Source organism: Trachypithecus francoisi, unplaced genomic scaffold (genome assembly GCF_009764315.1).
Source record: "Trachypithecus francoisi isolate TF-2019V2 unplaced genomic scaffold, Tfra_2.0 Lachesis_group18, whole genome shotgun sequence".
In the NCBI taxonomy this organism is placed as follows: domain Eukaryota; kingdom Metazoa; phylum Chordata; class Mammalia; order Primates; family Cercopithecidae; genus Trachypithecus; species Trachypithecus francoisi.
Genome location: NW_022681463.1, coordinates 67,974,681 through 67,998,104, shown reverse-complemented (window position 1 = coordinate 67,998,104; position 23,424 = coordinate 67,974,681). Strand labels below are relative to the sequence as shown.

The 23,424-nt window shown below is 40.1% G+C and overlaps 1 protein-coding gene, 1 long non-coding RNA gene and 1 pseudogene across 7 annotated transcripts in view; 1 reads left to right on the top strand and 2 right to left on the bottom strand.

Annotated features, from left to right (window-relative positions):
• LOC117063251 overlaps positions 1–3,879 on the bottom strand; it is a 109,427-nt gene extending 105,548 nt beyond the window's left edge. For 2 of the 3 annotated variants that reach the window (XR_004428833.1, XR_004428834.1), the window contains exon 1: positions 3,583–3,755. This is a non-coding gene — a long non-coding RNA (uncharacterized LOC117063251). The other variant, XR_004428835.1, reaches the window with a different exon arrangement.
• CDADC1 (cytidine and dCMP deaminase domain containing 1) overlaps positions 3,783–23,424 on the top strand; it is a 50,416-nt gene continuing 30,774 nt past the window's right edge. Inside the window, exons 1-4 of one of the 3 annotated variants that reach the window (XM_033176884.1) lie at positions 3,783–4,245; positions 4,997–5,094; positions 14,360–14,434; positions 17,904–18,081. In XM_033176884.1, the coding sequence (XP_033032775.1) occupies positions 4,164–4,245; positions 4,997–5,094; positions 14,360–14,434; positions 17,904–18,081 (433 nt within the window). In that variant the 5' untranslated portion in view covers positions 3,783–4,163. Of the gene's footprint in view, positions 4,246–4,996; positions 5,095–14,359; positions 14,435–17,903; positions 18,082–23,424 lie in introns of those variants that run through there. The other 2 variants (XM_033176886.1, XM_033176885.1) reach the window with 2 other exon arrangements.
• Positions 7,469–8,553, bottom strand: LOC117063250 (annotated as a pseudogene). The gene has a single exon (XR_004428832.1). The product of XR_004428832.1 is annotated as a protein FAM204A-like (transcript).

Here is a 23,424-nt window from a genome sequence, read left to right as displayed (position 1 = left end):
TGTAGGCTTCATGAAAATTTGTGATAAATGTTTTACCATCATGCTTTCCTTTCTTCTTTCCCTGGCCCCTTCCTTCCTCCCTTCCTTCTTCCCTGAGTAACTCAAAAAGCCATTTGATAACTTCCCCTCCCCTCCCCTTCGAAGAGAAGGGGCTATTACAGCAGAGGCAGAGGAAGGGGCTAGAAAGCCAAAGAAGCAACTAGCATGCTAGGAAGATGAGTCACATACAGGGGAATTGAGGGCGGAAAAAAGAAAGAAAGGACAGAGGCTGCTCCTTTAGCCTGGATCCCAGAGCCAATTCACAGGAGCAGCAGCACGTAACATGAGTAAAAATTAACCTTTGTTGGGGCAAGCCCCTGAGATTTCATAGTTATTTGTGTGAACAAAAATCTTGGGGTCTCCAAATCACTAAGCTAAAGGGAAAAGTCAAGCTGGGAACTTCTTAGGCCAAACCTGCCTCCCTTCTATTCAAAGTCATCCGTCTGCTCACTGAGATAAATGTACATCTGAAGGCCTCCTTTGGAAAGGGTAATCAGAAACTCAAAAGAATGCAAGCATTTGTTTCTCATCTACCTAAGACCTGGAAGCCCCCTCCTCACTTTGAGATGTCCCACCTTTCTAGACCAAACCAATGTTCATCTTACATATGTTGATTGATGTTTCCCGTCTCCCTAAAATGTACAAAACCAAGCTGTGCTCTGATCACCTTGGGCATATGTCGTCAAGACCTCCTGAGGCTGTGTCACGGGCGCACATCCTTAACTTTGGCAAAATAAACTTTCTAAATTAACTGAGACCTGTCTTAGATTTTGGGGGTTCACATTTGTTACCCACAACAAGCTGGGTCTAAGCCAACTGATACAGCAACTGGTAAATAACTTCTGTGCTTAGAGTGTGAATACAGCTTGTCTATCTCATAGCAAAACCCATGCTCTTTCCACTTGATATATAGAATTGTTTATTGATTTAAGAACCATTTTATTGATTAAACTGACCTTTGTAGAACTCAGCGGCTCTGAGCTTGTCCACTTCTCAGCACTTAGGGAAAATTTCATTTTATAATCCTTTTTAGTTCTCTTATTCCTCTGTAGCAGAACAATTATTCCACCAATACTGTGGAAAAGTTAGCCTAGTCTGAAAAATATTTCAGCTACAAATACCTAAAAATGCAGGATAAAATATGGGTGAGCTAGCAAGAAAGTAAGAGAAATAGTCCAAGTATTTAAACTGCTCTGAAATACTAAAGGACTGAAAATGGAATGAGACCAGGAGTCCAAAGAGAGGTTAATGAGCAATAATGCTAATGACTGTTTGAAGGGCACAGCAGATCTAGACTGCTGGGGATCAAAGATACACACAGAGACACACACACGCACACACACACACATATAACATATATAGGTATATATACATCTATCTAGTTATTTAGAGAGTTTAAGACTTAAAGAAAGTTGCAAAAATAATAAAGAGTTCCTATATTACCCTTCACCCAGCTTCCGCAACAATATGTCTTACATATTCATAGCACTTTGGTAAAATCAGGAAACTGATACTGGTACAATACTGTTAATACAGGTATAGATCTTATTTGTGTTTTACTAGTTTTGAATGTACCACTTTGCATTTTCGGTGTATAGCTCTATGAATTTTATCAGATGTATAGATATGAGTAACTGTCATCACAAAGAAACTCTGTCGTGTTACCTCTTAACAGTCAGACCCTTGTCCCAACCATAACACTTGGCAATCATGGCTTCGTTCTTCATCGCTAATTTTTTTTTTTTTTTGGCTTTGAGAATGGTACCTAGATGGAATCATATAGCATACAACCCTTTGAGATTGGCTTTTAAAAACTCACCACAATGCCCTTGAGATTCATTCAAGTTGTATGTATCAATAGCTCATTACTTTTTATGGCTGAGTAGTGTCCCATGACATGGATGTACTCCAGTTTGCTTTCTATTCACTCACTAAGGACTGTTTGGCTTGTTTACAGTTGTTTTTTTTTTTTTCTTTTTGAGATGGAGTCTCACTCTGTCGCCCAAGCTGGAGTGCAGTGGCACCATCTCAGCTCACTGCAAGCTCCACCTCCCAGGTTCATCCCATTCTCCTGCCTCAGCCTCCCGAGTAGCTGGGACTACAGGTGCCTGCCACCATGCCCAGCTAATTTTTTGTATTTTTAGTGGAGACGGGGTTTCACCATGTTAGCCAGGATGGTCTCGATCTCCTGACCTCGTGATCTGCCCGCCTCAGCCTCCCAAAGTGCTGGGATTACAGGCGTGAGCCACCGCACCTGGCCAATTTTTTGTATTTTTTAGTAGAGACGGGGGTTTCACCACGTTCCCCAGGCTGATCACGAACTCCTGACCTCATGATCCACCCGCCTCAGCCTCCCAAAGTGCTGGGATTACAGGTATGAGCCTCCACACCCGGACTGTTTTCAGTTTTTGACTATTAAAAATAAAGCCACCATGACATTCATGTACAGAGTTTTGTTTGAACATAAGTTTTGGTTTGTCTAGGATAAATACCCAGGAGTGTCATTGCTGGGTGATATGATAAGCATATGTGCAACTTTATAAGAAACTGTCAAACTGTTTTCTAGAGTGGTTATGCCATTTTATGGTCCTACCAGCAATGTATGAGAGATCCGGTTGCTCTGCATCCTTACCGGCATTTAGTGCTGTCAGTACTTGTTATTTTAGCCATTTTAATAGGTGTGCCGTAGAATCTCATTGTGGTTTTAATATGCATTTCCCTAATGGCTAATGACACTGAACACTGTTTTATATTTTTATTTGCCATCTGTATATCTTCTTTGGTGAAATGACTATTCAAGTCTTTGATCCATTTTCTAACTGGACTGTTTACTTACTCTGAGTTTATATGGTTCTTTATATATTCTGGATATGAGTCCTTTGTTGGATACGTGATTTGCAAATATTTTCTCCTAGTCCATGCCCTGTCTTTAAGCCTTAGTGTTAACTGCCATGAAAGCACTGTCAACAAAGTCTAGACCTCAGGAAAGGTGCAGAATGGAGTTCTCTGGATATAGTCAAATCACCTGAAGAGCCCAGAACAGGCGAATTAGAAAAAATTCTACACAGCCAAAGAAATAAACAGCAAGCTGAAAGATAGATCTGAAGAAATTAGCCAGAATGTGGCTCAGAGAAACAAAATGATGGAATATTTTAAAAGTAATAATTTAAAACCTCAGATGGTTTAACCGATACCTAATAGGAATTCCAGGAGGAGAGTCTAGAGTGATGTTGTCCAATACAATAGTAGCCAATAGTCACATGTCACTACTTAAAATGTAAATTAATTAAAACTAAATGAAGCTAAAAATGCAGTTCCTTGGTTGTACTGGTCACGTTTCAGATGCTCAATAGCCACATGTGGCTGGTGGCTACCATATTGGACAGTGCAGATATAGAATATTACAGGAAGTTCTACTGGACAGTGCTGATCTAGGCCATGAAACAAGTCTGAGCCCATTTCAAAGAACTGGTATGATATAGATGTTTTGTGGAAATAAACTAGACATTAGAAATTAAAATAGTTCCTACTGCCTCCTCTCACCTTTTTCCCTGTTACAATTCCACCTCTTTACGTCTTCATGTTCTTGATGAGAAGCAGAACGCCCCTGCTGTGTTCCACGGCACTAAGTTCCCCAGAACCCGCCAGTCTCTGATGACAGAACATCCTGGACCGCCCAGCTCCACACCCCACCCACGAAGTTCTCTAAAACACTGACCATGACAGCCTGGGGTAGGTTTCCACTTTAACATTCTGACCAAAATTCTCAACTCGATGCAGTCAGAGTCTGCGCAACCTGGGACCTCGAGCCAAGAAATCCTCAAGTGACCTTACTTGGCAAAACCAACGACACAACCAAATACAGGTCTCAAGCGATTTACAGCTCGGTGCTTACCAACTCGGTCACCGGCCGACGGGCAGCCCTCTGGCGTCGCAGCCCCGCCTCTCTATGACGTCACACGAGGAGCCCTGAAGTGGCGGTCAAGCTTGAGGCGTCATCTGGCTGCGCCTAGTGGGCCGTTGCCTTATAGTTGCTGAGAGGAGGCGAGAGGCGGGGACGCTGAGGCCAAGACCATGTCTGACTGGCAGAGGTTTCCTTGGCAGCAGAGGACGCTAGGTTTGGGATGAAAGAAGCTGGGCAGATGCAAAATCTGGAGAGCGCGAAGGCCGGGCGGTCAGTTAGCACCCAGACTGGCAGCATGACCGGTGAGTGTCCCGGACCCTGCTCCCGCCACCCTACCTTTCGGTCTACCCTGTGCGTCTCCTGTCATTGAACTCCAGATTCCTTGTCTGCACCTCTTTGCCTCCCCTACTGCTTCTGGATGTCTCCTGCCCGCCCCCTGCGTGTCCCCTCCTCGGTCGCCAGAACCGCTCGGCTCGGTCGGACCGGCTTTTGAAGTGTGACTTTTTACCCCTCTTATTTGTTTCTCACAGGGCGTAGAGCTGGTGCTCTGAGGTCAAAGAGCCTGAATATTTCCAAACCGCGCTTTTGCCTTGATTTCCAAATTAACCGCACGTGACGCTTTCCTGTATTTCGACTGCTTTACCGTCGAAGGTCAGCGCATTTTTCGGGCTGTGTACTAATAGCTTTCCTTTTAGCAACGCCCGGGCACAGTCCAAAGAAAAGCTTGCACCACGACGACGTCAGACGCGAGGACTTTTCACAGCTTGCTTTGGGTTGTCCCCCCAGCTATGTGTATTGGCTGTACCGTTTTTTCCTGCAGGGTGAGGGCTGGAGAAAGAGGGCCCAACTTTTTAAGTGGAAAAGGAGGTAGCCACGACTAAGACTGAAGCGTCTCCTGCTAAGATACTTCTGACTCTCTTAATACCCTAATCTTTTTCTGTGCCTCATGCGAAAGCAGCTGGGCTTATGTTGCAGCACCCAAGTGGCATTGAGATTGGCTCCCTTTTTCGCCATTAGTAACACGTTTTAAAGTGTTTGTCGTCTCTTCTGTAGGTCAGATACCAAGACTTTCTAAAGTCAACCTTTTCACTCTGCTCAGCCTCTGGATGGAGCTCTTCCCAGCAGTAGAAGCCCAGAGGCAAAAATCTCAGGTATAATTTGTTTCATAGTTTTTCTCCTTAGAAACGCAATGGTTTAAAATCTGAGTTTATTGCTCCAGTTTCTGTCATACCTAAAACCAAACTTAACAAGCCTTAAGATTTTAAAATGACCTTTCTTGATTAACATGACACTTTATAATTCCTAGCTGTAATAAGTCATCTTCCATTCTAAAAATACTTTCTGAGACTGCCATGTTTATCAGGTACTAATGGTATTCATATGTCAGTTTGGCTAATAAGATTATTGTCTATACCACGTAATTTCCCCCAATTGTATATACTGTTGGTGTTTTATCTGGGTAGTTTGCCCCTCTGCCACAGAAATATATAAATTGCCTGGAGATAGAGACCATGTCTTATTTTACCTAGCATATACCCTTTAGCATCTACCATTATATGAATGCTAATTGGTTAATGTTGGATGGAAGTGGTCTCTTTTTGGATCTTGAAAGACAGGATCAAAATAGATTAGAAATGGGCTGGGTGCAGTGGCTCACGCCTGTAATCCCAGCACTTTGTGAGGCTGAGGCGAGTGGATCACCTGAGGTCAGGACTTCAAAACCAGCCTGGGCAACATAGTGAAACCCCATCTCTACTAAAAATACAAAAATTAGCTAGGCATGGTGGTATCCACCATAGTCCCAGCTACTCAGGAGGCTGAGGCATGAGAATCACTTGAACAGTTCCCATGGATGAGAATCGGAGGTTGCAGTGAGCTGAGATTGCACCACTGCACTCCAGCCTGGGCGACAGAGTAAGACTCCGTCTCAAAAAAAAAAATCAGAAATGTATAGTAAGAATAATCACAAAAGCCAATATATTGGAATTGGAAAAATGGACATGCTACGTCTTTTCTTTCTCCTACCCTTGGGGCAACAAGGTGCTAGGTTCTCATTTTCCTCCATGCATGGAATGGCATGATGCTAGGTTCTCATCATTTCTGTTTGATAATTTTGGAAGCTTAGGGTGTTGGCATTGATTTTTATAGGGGGCCACGGCCATTGGAAAGTAGTATTAGGTTAAGTTGAGCATTTAAGACATTTTTGAAAACAGAGGTAAAAGGAGAGGGGTGGGGCAGAAAATTACCCATGACTTCTCATCACTCTAACATTACTGTTAACATTTTGGTACTTCCAATCTTAAGCATGAGGTTTTTTATTTTACAAAGTTGTAGTTATATTCTGCATGTACTCGCTGAGGTTTCCAACTTACCAATAATTCTGCTGAAAGGTTGCTTTAGATTTTCCAGAGAAAGACTATAAATCCTTAAATTCCCACAGTACTCTTAGGAAACTACCTACTCTTTTCATTTTACTGTGGATGAGGTTTTGTGCTTGGCACTGGAGACACAAAGCAGAAAAAACATGGTCTTTGTTTTCTTTTCTTTTTTTTTTTTTTTTAGAAGTTTCAAAGTTATATTATCTTGAGTTATAATTGTCTGTTTAATACAATTACACCATTTTTCTCTTCTAAGAACCATCTCATAATTTAAAGAATGATATGACTGAGAAAGATACTTAGGAAGACATTTTTAGGCATTGCTGAATTTAAATCATCTTCCAAATACTACATTCTGCCCCTTTCTTTATTGTAATAGTTTATCTGAAAGTACACAAAAATTAATAAATTGCTTTTACTATGCAATTCTGAAATATCAAGTCTGCCTCCAATAAAAAAACAGTAACTACTTTTATAACATTAAGGTCAAGTCATTTGTAAAGATAATATCAACTGAGACTTTTTGGCACTTACGGCTAATCCATTATAAACAACTGTCAATCTTAAAAACACAGTTCCAGTAAATGTGTAGTTACACTGGGTACAGATAAGAAAATACAAGGCCAGCATGGTAGCTCATGCCTGTAATCCCAGAACTTTGGGAGGCAGAGGCAGGTGAATCATGAGGCCAGGAGTTCAAGACCAGCCTGACCAACACAGCAAAACTCCGTCTCTACTAGAAATCCAAAAAAAAAAAAAAAAAAATTAGTTGGGCATGGTGACGTTGGCCCGTAATCCCAGCTACTCAGGAGGCTGAGGCATGAGAATCACTTGAACCCAGGAGCAGTGGTTGCAGTGAGCCAAGATCGTGCTACTGCACTCTAGCCTGGGTGACAGAGCGAGTGAGACTCTATCTCAAAAAAAAAAAAAAAAATTAAGTACGAGAAGATCACTGGCCATGTTAAACCAAATGAATGAAAAGCACCCAAAGTGATTTTATGTCGAGGGTCCATCCATACAAATAAATAAACAAAATCCTATCCTCTTCTTTCTATATTTTTTTCTTACATTTCTTATACAAATAACAGAATGCTTCATTTTATTCACTTCAACAGGACAAAGTCCTTAAAGAAAGATTGAAAAGAGCTGATAATCAAAATCCCAAATTTTATGCTTATTCTTGTTTTAGTGCTATCAATTTTCTGACATATTAACGTAGGCAGGAAAACATTCTCAGTAAATTGAGCATCCAAGTCTACAAATGTCTTGAAGCACTCTGGCAAGTTACGTGTATCCCATGTTGCTTTTGGTTTCCCATCTCTTCTTTGCTTCAAACCCCCATGTGAGTTTCTTCTTTTTTCGGGCAGCCTGTGAATTTTCAACCTCCTTTTTGGCTTTTACAAAGTTGTGGCAGGCAACTGCTTTGGCAATTTTTATACCAAGCTCTCGAGTAGCTAGCTCGTTGCTAAGTTCCTCAGCCTTCTCAATATTCCACTCCTCCACAGCCTGATCTATTCTCTTTTTCAAGGCCTGACTTCTCAACTTTTTTCCTTTTAACAGGCAGGTCAGATCTATCATTGACTCCAAAATACTGAGTAAGCTCCTTCCATTGGGTTTCATTTGAGGATGGTTCACTATGAGATTCTTTTTCATTCTTCAATTTATCTTTTCTGGAGCGTTTTCTTTTTTTCCCTGTGAATCCTGAGGTTGTGCTTTTCTGTTCAGAATGTTTTTTATGCAATTCTTGAAATGTATTCCACATGTCTATGGGAATTCCAGAAGGACACTTTTCATAGGCATTTACATTTGACTGTGTTTCAGTTTTTGGTTCATCTGTTGAGAAACCTATGATTTCTGTTTTTCTGAGACTCTCATCCTGTTTATCTTCCTGTAAGATAAGTCCAGAGTTCTCCAACGTAACTTCATCTTCAGAGTTTGACTCAGCATCACTTTCATTTGGGCCAGGAGGTAGCAGCCCACTCCACATCTTTCCTTAAGGCCCAAGATTGCAAGAGGATGGGTCTAGTAAGGTACACCTGTTCCTGCTTGGCTGCACAACCCGGAATTCTGCAGGTTTTCTGGCGGCAATGCCCCACTCCAATCCCAAAACAGGCAGAATCCCCTCTCAGGCACAGAACTGGGCACAGAACTAAGTGCTGCAGTTTCTGGCAAAGGATGTCTAGCCTGCTGGCAGTCCCATTAACTGGAGCTGTCAGGAAGCGGTTGCCCGGCAGCCATGGTCTTTATTTTCTAATGAGAAGAAACACTAGGCATTTAAACAATTAAAATAGAATTGGTGGAGTAAGTACACAGTATAAGCAGAGATATTGGCAAGACTGGGAGCCAGGCTCTATATGGGGAAGTGAAGGAAGGATTCACAGAGAAGGTAGTATTTGCACTGAAACATGAAGAATGAGTAGACATTGCCCAAGCCAAGGAACTCTACATGGAAAAGCTTGGAGGAATGAGAGAATTTGTGGTCCTCAGGCCAGAAAGTGAAATTAGGCAGAGGGAAGAGACTGGAAAGGAGCTCGACAATGTAGACAGGAATCATATCATAAAAAGCATTGTATGCCTTACAAAGGAGTTTAGATTTTATCCTATCGGTATAGGAATTGCACTGAGGAATTTTAACGGGATGTGAGGATATTCACTTCTCATAATAAAATGATATCTCTTGGCGTAGTTTCCTCCCCCAATTCCTATGTGAAGTGTTTTATAGATAGTAAAACATTATTTAAAATGTTATGCATTGTTATTCCATATTTCTCACCCTCATCCCCTACTCTGGCTCTACATTTTACTAATGGCTGAGAAAGCTCTTCATTTCCTTCATTAATTTTGAAGTTACTTTATTCCTTCTACTTGTTAATAGCTTAGTATTGTTTTATGAAAGTAGATTTCCAAGCTGTTAGGGATTTTATGTTTGTGGGTTTTTTTTTTCCAGATAAAATTTATTTTGAAGAGCCAGATTAGAAACAAATATTTAGAGATTTAAGACTTTTAGGCTGGGCGCAGTGGCTCATGCCTCTAATCCCAGCACTTTGGGAGGCTGAGGCAGGCAGATCACAAGGTCAAGAGATCAAGACCATCTTGGCCAACATGGTGAAACCCCATCTCTGCCAAAACTACAAAAAGTAGCTGGTCGTGGTGGTGTGCACCTGTAGTCCCAGCTATTCAGGAGGCTGAGGCAGGAGAATAGCTTGAACCTGGGAGGCGGAGGTTGCATTGAGCCGAGATCGCGCCACTGCACTCCAGCCTGGCAACAGAGTGAGACTCCGTGTCAAAAAAAAAAGAAAAGAAAAACAAAAGCCTTTTAAAAACTGAACATATTAGAGATTGAATACAAATTTTGAAAAAGCATTCTTTCTTTTGTAAATATCCAGATTTAATCTCATTTTAGTTCTATTTTATTTTTCATACACACCACATCCTGTGCTGAAATTAAGTTTTTTTTTTTTCAACAGGCACAAGTTATATTTAATTTGTGAAAAATGATATTTACGTTTCTATTAGGAAGGAATTGATTGGCCAACTAATTGTTGAAGTTTGTTTGCAAATAATATACACCCTACTGTTTCCTCATACTTTATAGAGAAAACTGTGGATCTGAGAAAACTGAGATAAAGCTTTCAGTTAGCATTTTGTTAAAAAAAAATACTACCAAGGAAATTTCAAAACTATATTAGCAACAAAATTTTATACAACTTTATATCATGTTTAACAAAAGATCAGGGTTATGAGTCTCTGTTTTCTCCCAAGCCAATGACTCTTAGTTTTCCTGGCATCTCGTTCCTTCATCTGATGGACACCATGGAAGTTTTCTAAATGAAAAGAAATAAGTCTTTTGTTTCAAATATTTTATTTGGGATCTTATTTGGAAATCTGACTCATACGCATGTCTATTTAAGCCTTTTAAATGGAAAGTTAAAACACATAGAAATGAGTACAGAAGGCATCAAAACAAAGAACATCCGGCCGGGCGCGGTGGCTCAAGCCTGTAATCCCAGCACTTTGGGAGGCCGAGACGGGTGGATCATGAGGTCAGGAGATCGAGACCATCCTGGTCTACACGGTGAAACCCCGTCTCTACTAAAAAATACAAAAAACTAGCCGGGCGAGATGGCGGGCGCCTGTAGTCCCAGCTACTCGGGAGGCTGAGGCAGGAGAATGGCGTAAACCCAGGAGGCGGAGCTTGCAGTGAGCCAAGATCGCGCCACTGCACTCCAGCCTGGGCGACAGAGCTAGACTCCGTCTCAAAAAAAAAAAAAAAACAAAGAACATCCATGTCTTCAGAAAGCCAGGCAACCTGGAAGTAGGATTGACTTGGCTGTATGAAAGGTTATCACTCTTAGCTCCTGGTCCTGGAGCTTGCCCAGCTCCTATTCACTGCATTGGTGTCTTTCCAGCTGTGCTCCCACACTCATGTCTCCTAGGACTACAACCCTCTCACCATAGTCTTGGGTAGGCCTCTACTTCTGTTCTTACTTACAGGCCTTGGGACTCTGAGGCACTTGGGGAGGGAGAGCCTCAGGATTACTCTGGCAGTGATCTGGGTGAAATAGGCTTTTGCATGTTAGCTTGGGAACTTGACTATCATTTTTAACATTGTTTATATGAGAAAAATGTGTTTTAAATTCCAAAAAGGCAGATTTACCAAGTATTTAGAACATGATTGTAGGTTGTCAATTACTTGTATATTTAATGTCAATAAAGCAGAAGTATATAATTTCATTAGTTCTTCTCATATCATGGCCATTGCAAAAAAGCAAGACCAATGATAGTGTGGGGGAAGAATCCAGAATGAAAGGGAGCATATTGTACTTCACTTTTATAGTGTTATTTATTGTACAAACAGTATCATTGAAACTGAAGACTGAATCTATAGCTGCAACATTTTTAAATGTTTTTTATTTATATTTTAAATGTTTCTCTTGGATTTTCCTTTTTGTACTAGTTAATATCCACATAATTTTGCAGATAGTTGCAGTCATAGCAGGAATACAATTTTGTATTTGACAGTTTCAGTACTGTTACAGGGTTATTAGTTTTAAATTATACAATAAGAATACATCTAAATTTCATATACATATAGTATATGCTGCCATTGTGTTTATACTTGTGGAAATACTAAATTCCTCGAAATGTTACCCAATTTTGTGCCTAGTATTTCTTTACCATTTACTATAGTATATTTTTTCCAGTATTATTTGCACATGATATTCGTAGAGTTGAGTACAAACTTTCTCCTATTGAGAGAAAAAAAACTTCTTTAAGCTAAAGTAATAAGATTGTTTCACTTAAATTCTTTAGTCTGCTTTTGCTGAACAGAGTAAATAGAAACACCAAGATGCAATTAGACATGTAATTGTATTGGAAATACTGCTTTTGAAACTTTACCAACCTTTTGTCTTACTAAAAGTATTTTTATGAATTACCAAAGTAATAAATGTTTGTTATTTTTAAAATGGACAGAAGAAAAGTTTTATCATAATTCCACCTCCTAGAGACTAATTACTTCTTAAAATTGTTTCTCAGTCTTTTTTCTCTTATTTTCTTTACTTACATGAAATTATTTAACTCTGGATTCTACCCTTTTCACTTAACATAAGAAAATACTTATACTGTAATGTTAGTATAAACATTGGAGCACCACCTTAGTCTAGTGTCTTAGAGTAGCCAGTGGTACAGCCAGCCTGCCTGGGTTCAGATTCTGACTCCGCTTCTTACTAGTTGTATAACTTTGGGTAACTTTACCTCTCTGTGTCAGCTTCCTCATCTGTAAAATGAAATGTTACTAGTATATACTACATGAGGCTTTTATGAGAAATGAATGAGTTAATATTTGTAAAGGTCTTAGTGCCTGGCACATGTTACGTACTATGTGTTTTTTTTTTGTTGTTGTTGTTCTTGTCTCCTTATTTATTTATTTTAATAGAGATGGGGTCTTGCTATGTTGCCCAGACTGGTCACTAACTACTGGGCTCAAGCAGTCTGCCCGCCTCAGCATCCCGGAGTGTTAGGATTACAGGCATGACCCACTGCACCTAGCCTCCTAACTCTTTCCATTGTGTCTTCTGGTACCTTATGCTAAAGGCCCTCACTGTACTTTTCCAGAACAGAAGCAATGTAGCAAAATGGTTAAGACAATGGATCTTGTGCTGGATCTGGCATATCCACTTATTACCTGTGTGACCTTGGTTGAGTTATTTAATCTTTCTCAGCCACAATTTCCTCATTTGTAAAATGGAAATAATAGGAGCTACTTTATAAAGTTATAAGGATTAAATGAGATAATTTAGGGCCTGGTACATGATAAACATGCAGTAGATGTTAGGTACTATTATTATCATCACTCATATAATTATTACCACTACTAGCACCCACATCCTTACCGTTTTTCCACTGACACCATCACTTCCTCTACTTCCTGTTCTGTTTGAACAGAAACCTCATTCCCAGAACATGGGTTTTCCTGTAAACTTATTTTTGAAGGTTGTTTCTTTTCTAGCATCCAGCACTTGTTTCATAAGACTAGCAGGTCAACATTTACAGAGTTTCCCATTCCTACTTTAAAACTTTATCAATGTATTAACTATCCCACCTATTTTTTTTTTTTTTTTTTTGAGACGGAGTCTTGCTCTGTTGCCCAGGCTGGAGTGCAGTGGCCTGATCTCAGCTCACCGCAGCCTCCGCCTCCGAGGTTCAAGCAATTCTTCTGCCTCAGCCTCCCGAGTAGCTGGGACTATAGGTGTGCGCCACCACGCCCACTAATTTTTGTATTTTTAGTAGAGACAGGGTTTCACTATGTTGGCCAGGCTGGTCTCCGGACCTCGTGATCTGCACGCCTCGGCCTCCCAAAGTGCTGGGATTACAGGCGTGAGCCACCACACCCGGTTATCCCACATATTTTGGAGCTCACAGAATTCTGTGTCACTTTCTTTGTCTTAATCAACTTACTTGATAGTCACTTTCCTGTTTTCATAAATCATAAGCCCTTTGAGAGCTGCATCTTGAGCAACTAGGCTGTCATATAGCAAGGGTTCAATAAGTATTTGTTGAACTAATAAATGAAGGACTTTGGTCCCTGCCTCAAAACTTTCTTTCTACTTCAAGTTTTCACTTTTTCCCTCATGGATATACCTGTATTAGTTTTCTATTGCTGCTATAACAGATGACCACAAAGTTGGTAGCTTAAAACAACACAAATTTATTATACAGTTCTGTATGTAAGAGGTCTGAAATGGTTCTTAACTGGGCTAAAGTCAAGGTGTTGGCAGAGCCAGATTTCCTTCAGACGCTCTAGGGGAGAACCTTTCCTTGCCTTTTCTACCTGTGGAGATTGTCTGTTTTCCATGGCTCATGGGCCTCTTCCATCTTCAAAGCCAGCAATGGCCAGTCAAGTATTTCATGTTGCATCACTGACTCTCCCACACCCCTCTTTTACTTATAATGACCCTTGTGATAACATCGGGCCAATCAGATAATCAAGGATAATCTCTCCATCTCAAAGTAGGTGGTTAGTGCCTCAGTTCCAGCTGCAACCTGAATTCCTCTTTGCTATGTAACAAAACATAGTCATAGGCTCCAGGGACTGGGACGAGGAGATCTCTGGCAGGGCATTATCCTGTCTACCACAGTCCCAATCGAATACCTTTGCTACATAGTTCCTTATCTTCTCAATTCCAATTAATTTACCTCTATTCCACTTTGGTCATTCATGGCCACACTTTGGACTTTTCCATTACTCAAAACTGCCACAATTCTGAAACCGTAAACTTCAGAATTTTATTTTCTGATCACAGTTTCCAATCCTTCTATGTTTTGGGAAAGTACATAGGGGATAGATTATAAAGGTTTATTTACTAAGTAAAGTAGTATGAACTTGATCCGAACAAAGTGGAAAGTCAATGTAGAGTTTCATCATGAAAAAAAATGGTCAAAGCCAAGGATGCCAGCCTTTAAATATGGGAATGTTGAATTAGTCTTATGTCTTATGTGCTAATCTTTTTTTTTTCCTTAATCTGATTTTTATTAGAAAAATGAAGAGGGAAAGCATGGACCCTTAGGAGATAATGAAGAGATGACCAGAGTATCTACTGACAAAAGACAGGTAAATTTTTATGATTTCACATATATATATATATGCTCATAATAACAAAGCAAAAGAAATAGTATAAAGTAGAATACAAGTGCCTCCATTCCTGCTTTCAAGGGAGTTTTTAAAATACTCTTCTAAAAATGGTCTGTATATTTACAAGACTATATGTCACTCCTTTTTTTTTAAAAAAAAAAAGTACAGATGGGATTATTCTGTGCTATGTCCTACATCTTGCTTTAAAAAAAAAAAAAAAAAAACTCTTGATAGTTCATATAGATATGTTAAGAAATACTCTCCCTTAGTTCTCTCACACTCCCACACACCTTGCTGGGTATCCCAAGAATGCAAGGCCCTAACGTTGCATTTACTTTACCTAGTAAATAAACCCAGAGTTTTACCTGGGTCATTTCTCAGAGTTGTGTTTGCAGTGATCAACCCTGAAGGTTGAGGTAATGTCTCCCTCCAGGACAAAGAGCAAACTTTCTTACTTTCTGCTGTGAAATAGTAGGACCCTCAAGCTCAGTGTTCCTTTCCTATAACACTACCCACCCTGTGTCCAGGCAGCTATCTGTGCCCATCTGTATTACCCCTCATGGGGCTTGAGGGCAGGGAAACAGAAATGATGCTCATACTGACTGCTGTGCTGCAAATAATAAAGTTCATTGTTTCTAACCCAGAAGTTTCATGTTTTCTGCTAATATCTGTGAAACAGTAACAGGTTAACTTATTAGTTGGTAAGTAGGGTAAAATCAAAATGCAGACTTGAAAGATGAACCTTGTTCTTTTTAATATTGTATAGTATGTCCTTGTTACTTTATTCTTTTGAGTTTTCCAGAGGTTCCAATTGATTGGGTGCAGAGTGGAGACTAAGCATGTATGTTTTGAAGAGTTACCTTGATGATTCTGATGTATATTCCTAGAGATTTCCTAATTCATTCTGAGAGTAGCCCAGTAGAAATATAGAAATAATTTGTCTCAGAATACTTACATATTTTCATAAGAAAGGCCAAGGGAAAAAAATAGTGAATCACCATTTAAGTCAATGTACTAGTCCATGTACAAAACATATACAAAACAGACTGTCCCCTTTTGCCCATGTTTTAGTGTAAAACTCTGTGACTAGGATTACATAGATGACTTGCCAAAATGTTAGCAAAGGGAAGCAAAATCAAATTCAGAGCAGTGATTCACTGAAAAGATTCAGTCCTCTGGGATTTGCGGTAAATGGAAGTGCCGAAATGGAATGCAGCTTGAGCTTTTATTTGTTTTGTTGAGTTTGAGATGGAAAAATCTTTGTCTCAAACTTGATATTTTGGCCTTACCTAAATGCAAAATGAAAAAACATATTTTCTGAGGTGAAAAGGACTCTAGACAAAAAAGTGATAAACTCGACCCAAAAGGTGGTTCTAATAACAAATAAGTTGATGAGTATGCTTCTCACTTAATAGGAACTATTTTTTTGTGTGTTTTATTCTGGCTTTATTTCTGTCTGCTGAACTAGGAAAATCTAAAGCTGAAATCATTCCCTTGCAGCCACTTCCACTGGTCACATTGATTCAATTTAACAACAGAAGCTCTGTCAAGATCTTTTGATGAGGCAGCATTACTTCTTTTCCATGATGATACTTACTGGCCAGGCACGGCGGCTCACGCCTGTAATCCCAGCACTTTGGGAGGCCGAGGCGGGCGGATCACAAGGTCCAGAGATCGAGACCATTCTGGCTAACGTGGTGAAACCCCGTCTCTACTAAAAATATAAAAAATTAGCTGGGCGTGGTGGTGGGAGCTACTCAGCTACTCTGGAGGCTGAGGCAGGAGAATGGCGTGTACCCGGGAGTCAGAGCTTGCAGTGAGCCCAGATCATGCCACTGCACTCCAGCCTGGGTGACAGAGCAAGACTCTGTCTCAAATCAATCAATCAATCAATCAATCCAGCCTGGTGACAGAGACTCTGTCTCAAATAAACAAACAAACTTATTGAAAGTATTCAGAAATCAATAATAATATATACTTTGCATTTGAGGAGCATAAAACTCTAGAAATTTTGGTAGGGAGGGGAAAGTGTTCACAAATTCAAGGTCAATTTAAAGCTTTTTTCAAAGCTGATATAGATAGGTTTTTCGTATTTTACATACATTCTTAGGTATATATTTTGTAAAGCAGAGATTTTTATATTTCTTTTTAAATGTCTTTCTAGTTTAGGAGATGGTTGTTTAACTCAGAAATGGAATTCCATAAAAGCTTCTCTGTTCCTTCTTTTTTAGATATTTTACAAATTTTTCTCCATAATCTCAAACACTTATACTCAAAACCGAAACTGAAACTTGACTAGTTAATATCGCTTTGGTCTGATCCTTAAAGTGATTTCAGATATGCTGCATTGGGGAATAAGTATAGGGTAAAATCCCTTTGGAAGGGGATAGGAATAGGGCCAACCTCTCCTCAGCCCAAGCTCCCCTCATGTAACAGTCAGTCCCAAGCCCAAGGATCAGGTTTACATTCCTTACTTCAGAGGCTTTTGCTGTGAAAACAGCATAGATTATTTTGTGCCTTATGCAGTACTGACTTTTTTTTTTTTTTACCTTAGTCTGTTTTATCTGATATTGTTATACCAGCTTTGATTAATATTTGCTTAAGTTGAGACACTTTAGGTTCAATAGTAACACAAAACCTTCACTCAAAGAGATCCACTGGAAGTGCTTAGAACCCCAGTCAATCCACAGTCTGCATGGCTTAAATCAGGCTCAGCCAGTCCCTTCTCTGTGGAATACTGCTAAGATAGCTCATGCTCACTGCTCTGACGTCAAGTTCTCTCATCCTTTTTGACATTTGATGGTATGTCTTCCTTCTTTTTGTCTTTATAACTTACCTATAGTAGGAGGTGGGACCCAACTATAGTAGTCTAGACTGCCATAGTGCTAAAAGTTGATACAGCCAGTAGTTTCTAGAAAGAAATTGAGAATTATCTTTACTTTGGTCAATATCTAAAATATTTTGGAATTTAAGATGACCTCTGCTTTACCATCTGCCTTTTACCATCTGTGCGTCTTTCAGAAAGTCATGTAAACTTTCTGGGCTTTACTTATCCATGTGTAAAATCAGGGCTTTATATTCTTTATTACCATCTAGAAGCTTAATACTAAATGGTACTACACTCAGTGCTATAGGAAACAAGTCAAATTGACCTAGTTCTTGCCCTTTACTAGGTTATAATGTATCTAATCTTTCACTAGAACAAATTAATGATAATTACATGCTTAATCGTTTGATTAGTAGAGCTTAGGTTTAGAAAATTTCTGGCCTAAAGTCAACACTAAAGTTTCAGAAGCTTTTTGGATCTAATGAGAAATGTGCTTTGTACAAACTCTGTTTAGATAAAGAATTAAACAAAACTTCCATTTTATTAATAATTCAAGTATAATCCATAATGTGATTATTAGGTGTTATAACTAATAAGCTGTTATTTTATATCTTAATGTAGGTAAAGAGAACTGGTCTTGTGGTGGTGAAAAACATGAAAATTGTTGGTCTCCACTGTTCTAGTGAAGATTTACATGCCGGGCAGATTGCTCTTATTAAACATGGGTCAAAGCTGAAAAACTGTGATCTTTATTTTTCCAGAAAACCATGTTCTGCTTGTCTGAAAATGATTGTAAATGGTAAGTGCAGAAAATGGTTTGTTGGGGATTGAGAGTATTTATCTGGGATGGGCATGGTGGTTTATGCCTGTCATCCCAGCACTTTGGGAAGACAAGGCAGAAGGATCACCTGAGCCTAGGAGTTCAAGAATAACCTGTGCAACACAGGAAGACCCCATCACTACAAAAAATAAACTAGCTAGGCATGGTGGTGCATGCCTGTAGTCCCCACTACTTGAGAGACTGAGGTGGGAGGATTGCTTGAGCCCAGGAGTTCGAGGATACAGTGAGCCATGATTGCGCCACTGCACTCTAGCCTGGGTGACAGAACAAGACCCTGTCTCCAAAAAAAGAAGAAGGAAAGAGCATTTGTCTGAGAGCAGTGGTGGGAACACATTTGCTAAATACCACAGAGATAATTTAGAAATACATATCTGAAAGTCAGGTGCTATGGCTTGCACCTGTAATCCCAGTTACTCAGAAGGCTGAGGCAGGAGAATTGCTCAAGCCCAGGAGTTCAAGGCTGTAGTGAGCTCTGATCGCTCCACTGCACTCCAGCCTGAGTGACAGAGCAAGACCCTGTCTCTAAAAAATAAAATAAAAAATATATAAATATATATCTGAAGATAGTTTGATACATTATAAGAGTAAACATCAGAAAACATGGATTCTGATGTCATTCATGTCTACTAACCTATTAAATAACCCTCAGTGTATGATGAGTAATTAGTGTAGTAGACTAATTACTTAGTAGACTAATGCTAACTGCTATAACAAAACAAAATTTCAGTGGCTTAGGGTACTAGATATTTATCATTTGTATAATAGTCCAACGCGTGTGTTGCTAAACAGCAGGCAGCTTTCTCCATGTGGTTGATTCCTGGGCTAGGCATCTTCTGTCTCATTGCTGTTGTCATTTCTAGGGCTTTGAGTCCTCTGTATCCAGAGGCAGACTGAGAAAGAATGAGTAGAGAGGGTGAACCTGCTTCTTAAAACCCTGACCTGGAAGTCATATACATCATTTCTGTTCTCATCCGTTGTGAGAACTGTTGTTCCCACTGGGCAACTGTCTTTCAGTGACTACTCTACATTTTGGAAGGAGGAACACAAATTTTTAATGTATAGCCGTCCATCCACACCAGGCTATTCACTAAACCTCTCTGTGCTTATGATTCTGTTTTGCACCCAGGTATATGCCAACCATTCTTTCATTTTAAAAGTATGCATCCTGTTGCATAGGCATCATGGCAGATCAAAAAACAAAAAAACTAATGTGCTTCCTAATCTTTACCCTCAAGGTGTTATTTGGGGACCAAAATAACAATTTAATATGATGCATTATCTAGTACCAAATCAGTGATACAGGTTGTAAGTGATATTTGGTCTTAGAGGAGAAATAGTGATCCCTGCAGACTGCCATATTATGAAGGGCTGGGGATTAAGCTTGGTCTTGATGAGTCATAGGTAGGGGAAGAGGAACACATTCTTGGTCAGGGGGAACAGTGCATATGGAGTCATCAAGTTGTAAGAAGCAAAGTTCTAGGGTTAGTATTTGAAATGGAGAATTATTCTTGGAGAATAGTGGCAGATGAATTATAATGATAGTGGAGAACTTTGAAGAACTGTAGGGCCTTTGGACTTTATCTTATAGAACAGAGTTCCTAGGCCTGTTGTGAGAAAGAGCTATTTTTATTTACATCAAAGCTTTGAGAGTAATGATCAGATCTATGTCAAGGTCAGTGCCTTGAGCTATAAATGGCAGAACTTCTAGAAGAAATGGGTCATGTGGCTAGAAACCTCTTGGCCTGCAACAAGTGTTTTGAGCAGATAGGTATCTGGGGTAGTGATTGCATTCTATATTCTCAACTACAATTACCAATACATTGAGAAAATAGGTATGAAAGTGGTGGTGGCATTTTTTTCTCCTTTTCCCAACTAACCAGGCAGATTGGACATGTGTTTTATCTCTCATGTTCAACTGACCTGCAGCTCCTGTTTGTAGGCAATGTGGAGACATTGAAGATTCTTGAGAAAGATGTAACATGATTGAAATTTTTGTTATTGCTGTTATTGAATTGGAACAGGGAGACATTAGAGATTGGGAGCTTGATTAGTAGACCATTGCATTAGGTAAGGTATAAAATAGGATTCAGATGATGATGTTGATACAGAAATGAAAGAATGTGAAAGAACCAAAACATTTGTTGGCTGATCTGTTCTAGATCAAGGGAGAAAAATGAAGAAAAGATAGTTGTGCTTTGTGCTGAGCTAACTGTGCTGAAAGCGGTCTTAATAGCCTTGGAGCCACAAATTAGAGGGAAGAATAGGAGAGTGCAGTTCACTGCTTGATGTCTGAAGACATTTCATCCTGACAAGAAAGATAATGAAGTATGGAAAGTCAGGAAGGATCTACAATGGAAATGCTTGTATATTGGTGTTGAACAATATATAAGCAAAATTGCTATGTTAGATTAGGCTTATGTATTATATTTAGTTATCTTAGGAAGGGAGCATGGCTGAACCCCGTGCTATAGCTAGATTACTTTAGTTAGAATTGCTGTTACCTCAGTTACAAGGCAAATGTAGCACAGTGGTTCTCCAAGTGTGGTCTGTAGACTCCTGATGGTCCACGATGTCAATGTTATTTTCATAATAACACTACCTTCAGGCTGGGCATGGTGGCTCATGCCTATAGTCCCAATATTTTGTGAGGCTGAGGTAAGTGGATTGCTTGAGCCCAGGAGTTTGAGACCAGCCAGGGCAATATGGAGAAACCCCTTATCTACTAAAAATAGAAAAATTAGCTAGGCATGGTGGTGTGTGCCTGTGGTCCCAGCTACTTGGGAGGCTGAGGTGGGAGGACCACTGGAGCCTGGGATGCGAAGGTTGCGGTGAGCTGTGATCCCGCCTCACCAATGCACTCCAGCCTGGGCCACAGAGCAAGACCCTGTCCCAGAAAGCAAAAACAGAAACACTACATTCATACTAATGGTCCCAAAACAATGATAGGTAAAACTACTGTTTCCGTATCTTTATTTTTATTTTATTTTTTTTGAGAGGGAGTCTCGCTCTGTTGCCCAGGCTGGAGTGCATTGGCACAATTTCAGCTCATTGCAACCCCTGCCTCTCAGGTTCAAGTGATGCCCCTGCCTCAGCCTCCTAAGTAGCTGGGATTACAAGCGCGCACCACCATGCCCAGCTAATTTTTGTATTTTTAGTAGAGACAGGGCTTCACTGTGTGGGTCAGGCTGGTCTCGAACTTCTGACTCGTGATCTGCCCACCTCGGCCTCCCAAAGTGCTGGGATTACAGGCGTGAGCCACCACACCCGGCCTGTTTCCATATCATTAATCAAGACAGTGGTGCCATACCGCACAGGTAGTCATTGTACTCTTCACTGTACTCAGAGGGGAAAAAAGAAAACCAGTTTTACATAAGAAGGTCCTTGATGAAACAGTAAAAAGTATTAATTTTATTAAATCCCAACTTGAGTCTGCATCTTTTTTTTTTTTTTTGAGACGGAGTCTCCCTGTGTCGCCCAGGCTGGAGTGCAGTGGCGCGATCTCTGCTCACTGCAAGCTCCGCCTCCCGGGTTCACGCCATTCTCCGGCCTCAGCCTCCGAGTAGCTGGGACTACAGGCGCCCGCCACCACGCCCGGCTAGTTTTTTGTATTTTTAGTAGAGACGGGTTTTCACCATGTTAGCCAGGATGGTCTCGATCTCCTGACCTCGTGATCCACCCGCCTCGGCCTCTCAAAGTGCTGGGATTACAGGCTTGAGCCACCGCGCCCGGCCGAGTCTGCATCTTTTTAATATTCTGTGTGAGGAAACAGGAGGTGGGTATAAAGTGCTTTTGCTACAGACCTAAGATATGAAGATGGCTTTGAGGAAAACCATGTATGTGATTGTTTGAGTTACAGACTGAATTATCTACTTTTTTAATGGAATATCATGAACTGACAGTGGTTAGACTTGGATATTTGGCAGATATTTTCTTGAAATTATAGTGAACCTGTCACTTTCAGATAAACAACTGACATTTTTTGTTGCCAGTGATAAAATTTGAGCTATCAAGTGAAAATTAGAATTTTGGAAAACTCATATTCTCCATTATGAGCCTGACAGCATCTTACCACTTAGACTCTTTTGATGGGATTGGTGGCGATATTAATGAATGGGATTTTTTTTAATATTGTGGAATCAGTAAATCATTGTTTTCCAGATGACCAATGGACAATGCTACAAAATCATGCATGAGTAAAAGCCATTCTAAGTGCAAGACAGACCAATGGACTTTAACCTAACAGTTCAAAAAGTTTGTTGATATGGTTTCAGATTCTACGTTGTAACTAACATTTAAGAAACTATCCCTTGTCAAATTTTTATGTAGTGCCAAAGAAGAATATTCACAAGTGTCTGAAATGGCTGTTAAAATACTCCTTTTTCTTTTCTTTTCTTTTTTTTTTTTGAGATGGAGTCTCGCTTTGTCGCCTGGGCTGGAGTGCAGTGGCCGGATCTCAGCTCACTGCAAGCTCTGCCTCCCGGGTTTACATCATTCTCCTGCCTCAGCCTCCCGAGTAGCTGGGACTACAGGCGCCCGCCACCTCGCCTGGCTAGTTTTTTGTATTTTTTAGTAGAGACGGGGTTTCACCATGTTAGCCAGGATGGTCTCGATCTCCTGACCTCGTGATCCGCCCATCTCGGCCTCCCAAAGTGCTGGGATTACAGGCTTGAGCCACCACGCCTGGCCGAAAATACTCCTTTTTCAACCACATATCTGTATGAGGCCAGATCATTTTCATGTACTTCAGTGAAAACAACATATTGCAACAGATTGAAAACAGAAGCAAATTTGAGCATCCAGCTGTTTTCTATTAAGCCAATTTTTTTTTTTTTTTTTTTTTACAAAGCATGTTACTTTATTAGAATTTTAAGCAATGTATAAGTGATGGAATCATTCTAACAACACATCTATTCACTGCTTACAATTCCAACCAATTTCATTTCTCTGATATCTAATGACAAGAGCAAAGACCTGTTACAGTTCCTTCCACCAGTAAGACCCACAGCTCAAAGTTGTGGGAGTGATTAACTGAGCCATAGGCCTTCACATGTTTACCACATTAAAATACCACAGTGTTTTCTTATAAGGTCAACCACCTGGGAACTAATTAACATTAGCATTAAGATTTAAATAAACTGTTAGGCACAGGGCTAGATCAGGCATTATGAAACTTTGTGGTGCCCTATTCAAGCCACACAAATCCCCAAATATTTTAGCTTGTAACAGTTTTGTCTTTCCTCTCTTGAGACAATTATTTGGTTACTTGGTTTTGGAAATAAGGTAATTCACGATGGACGTTTC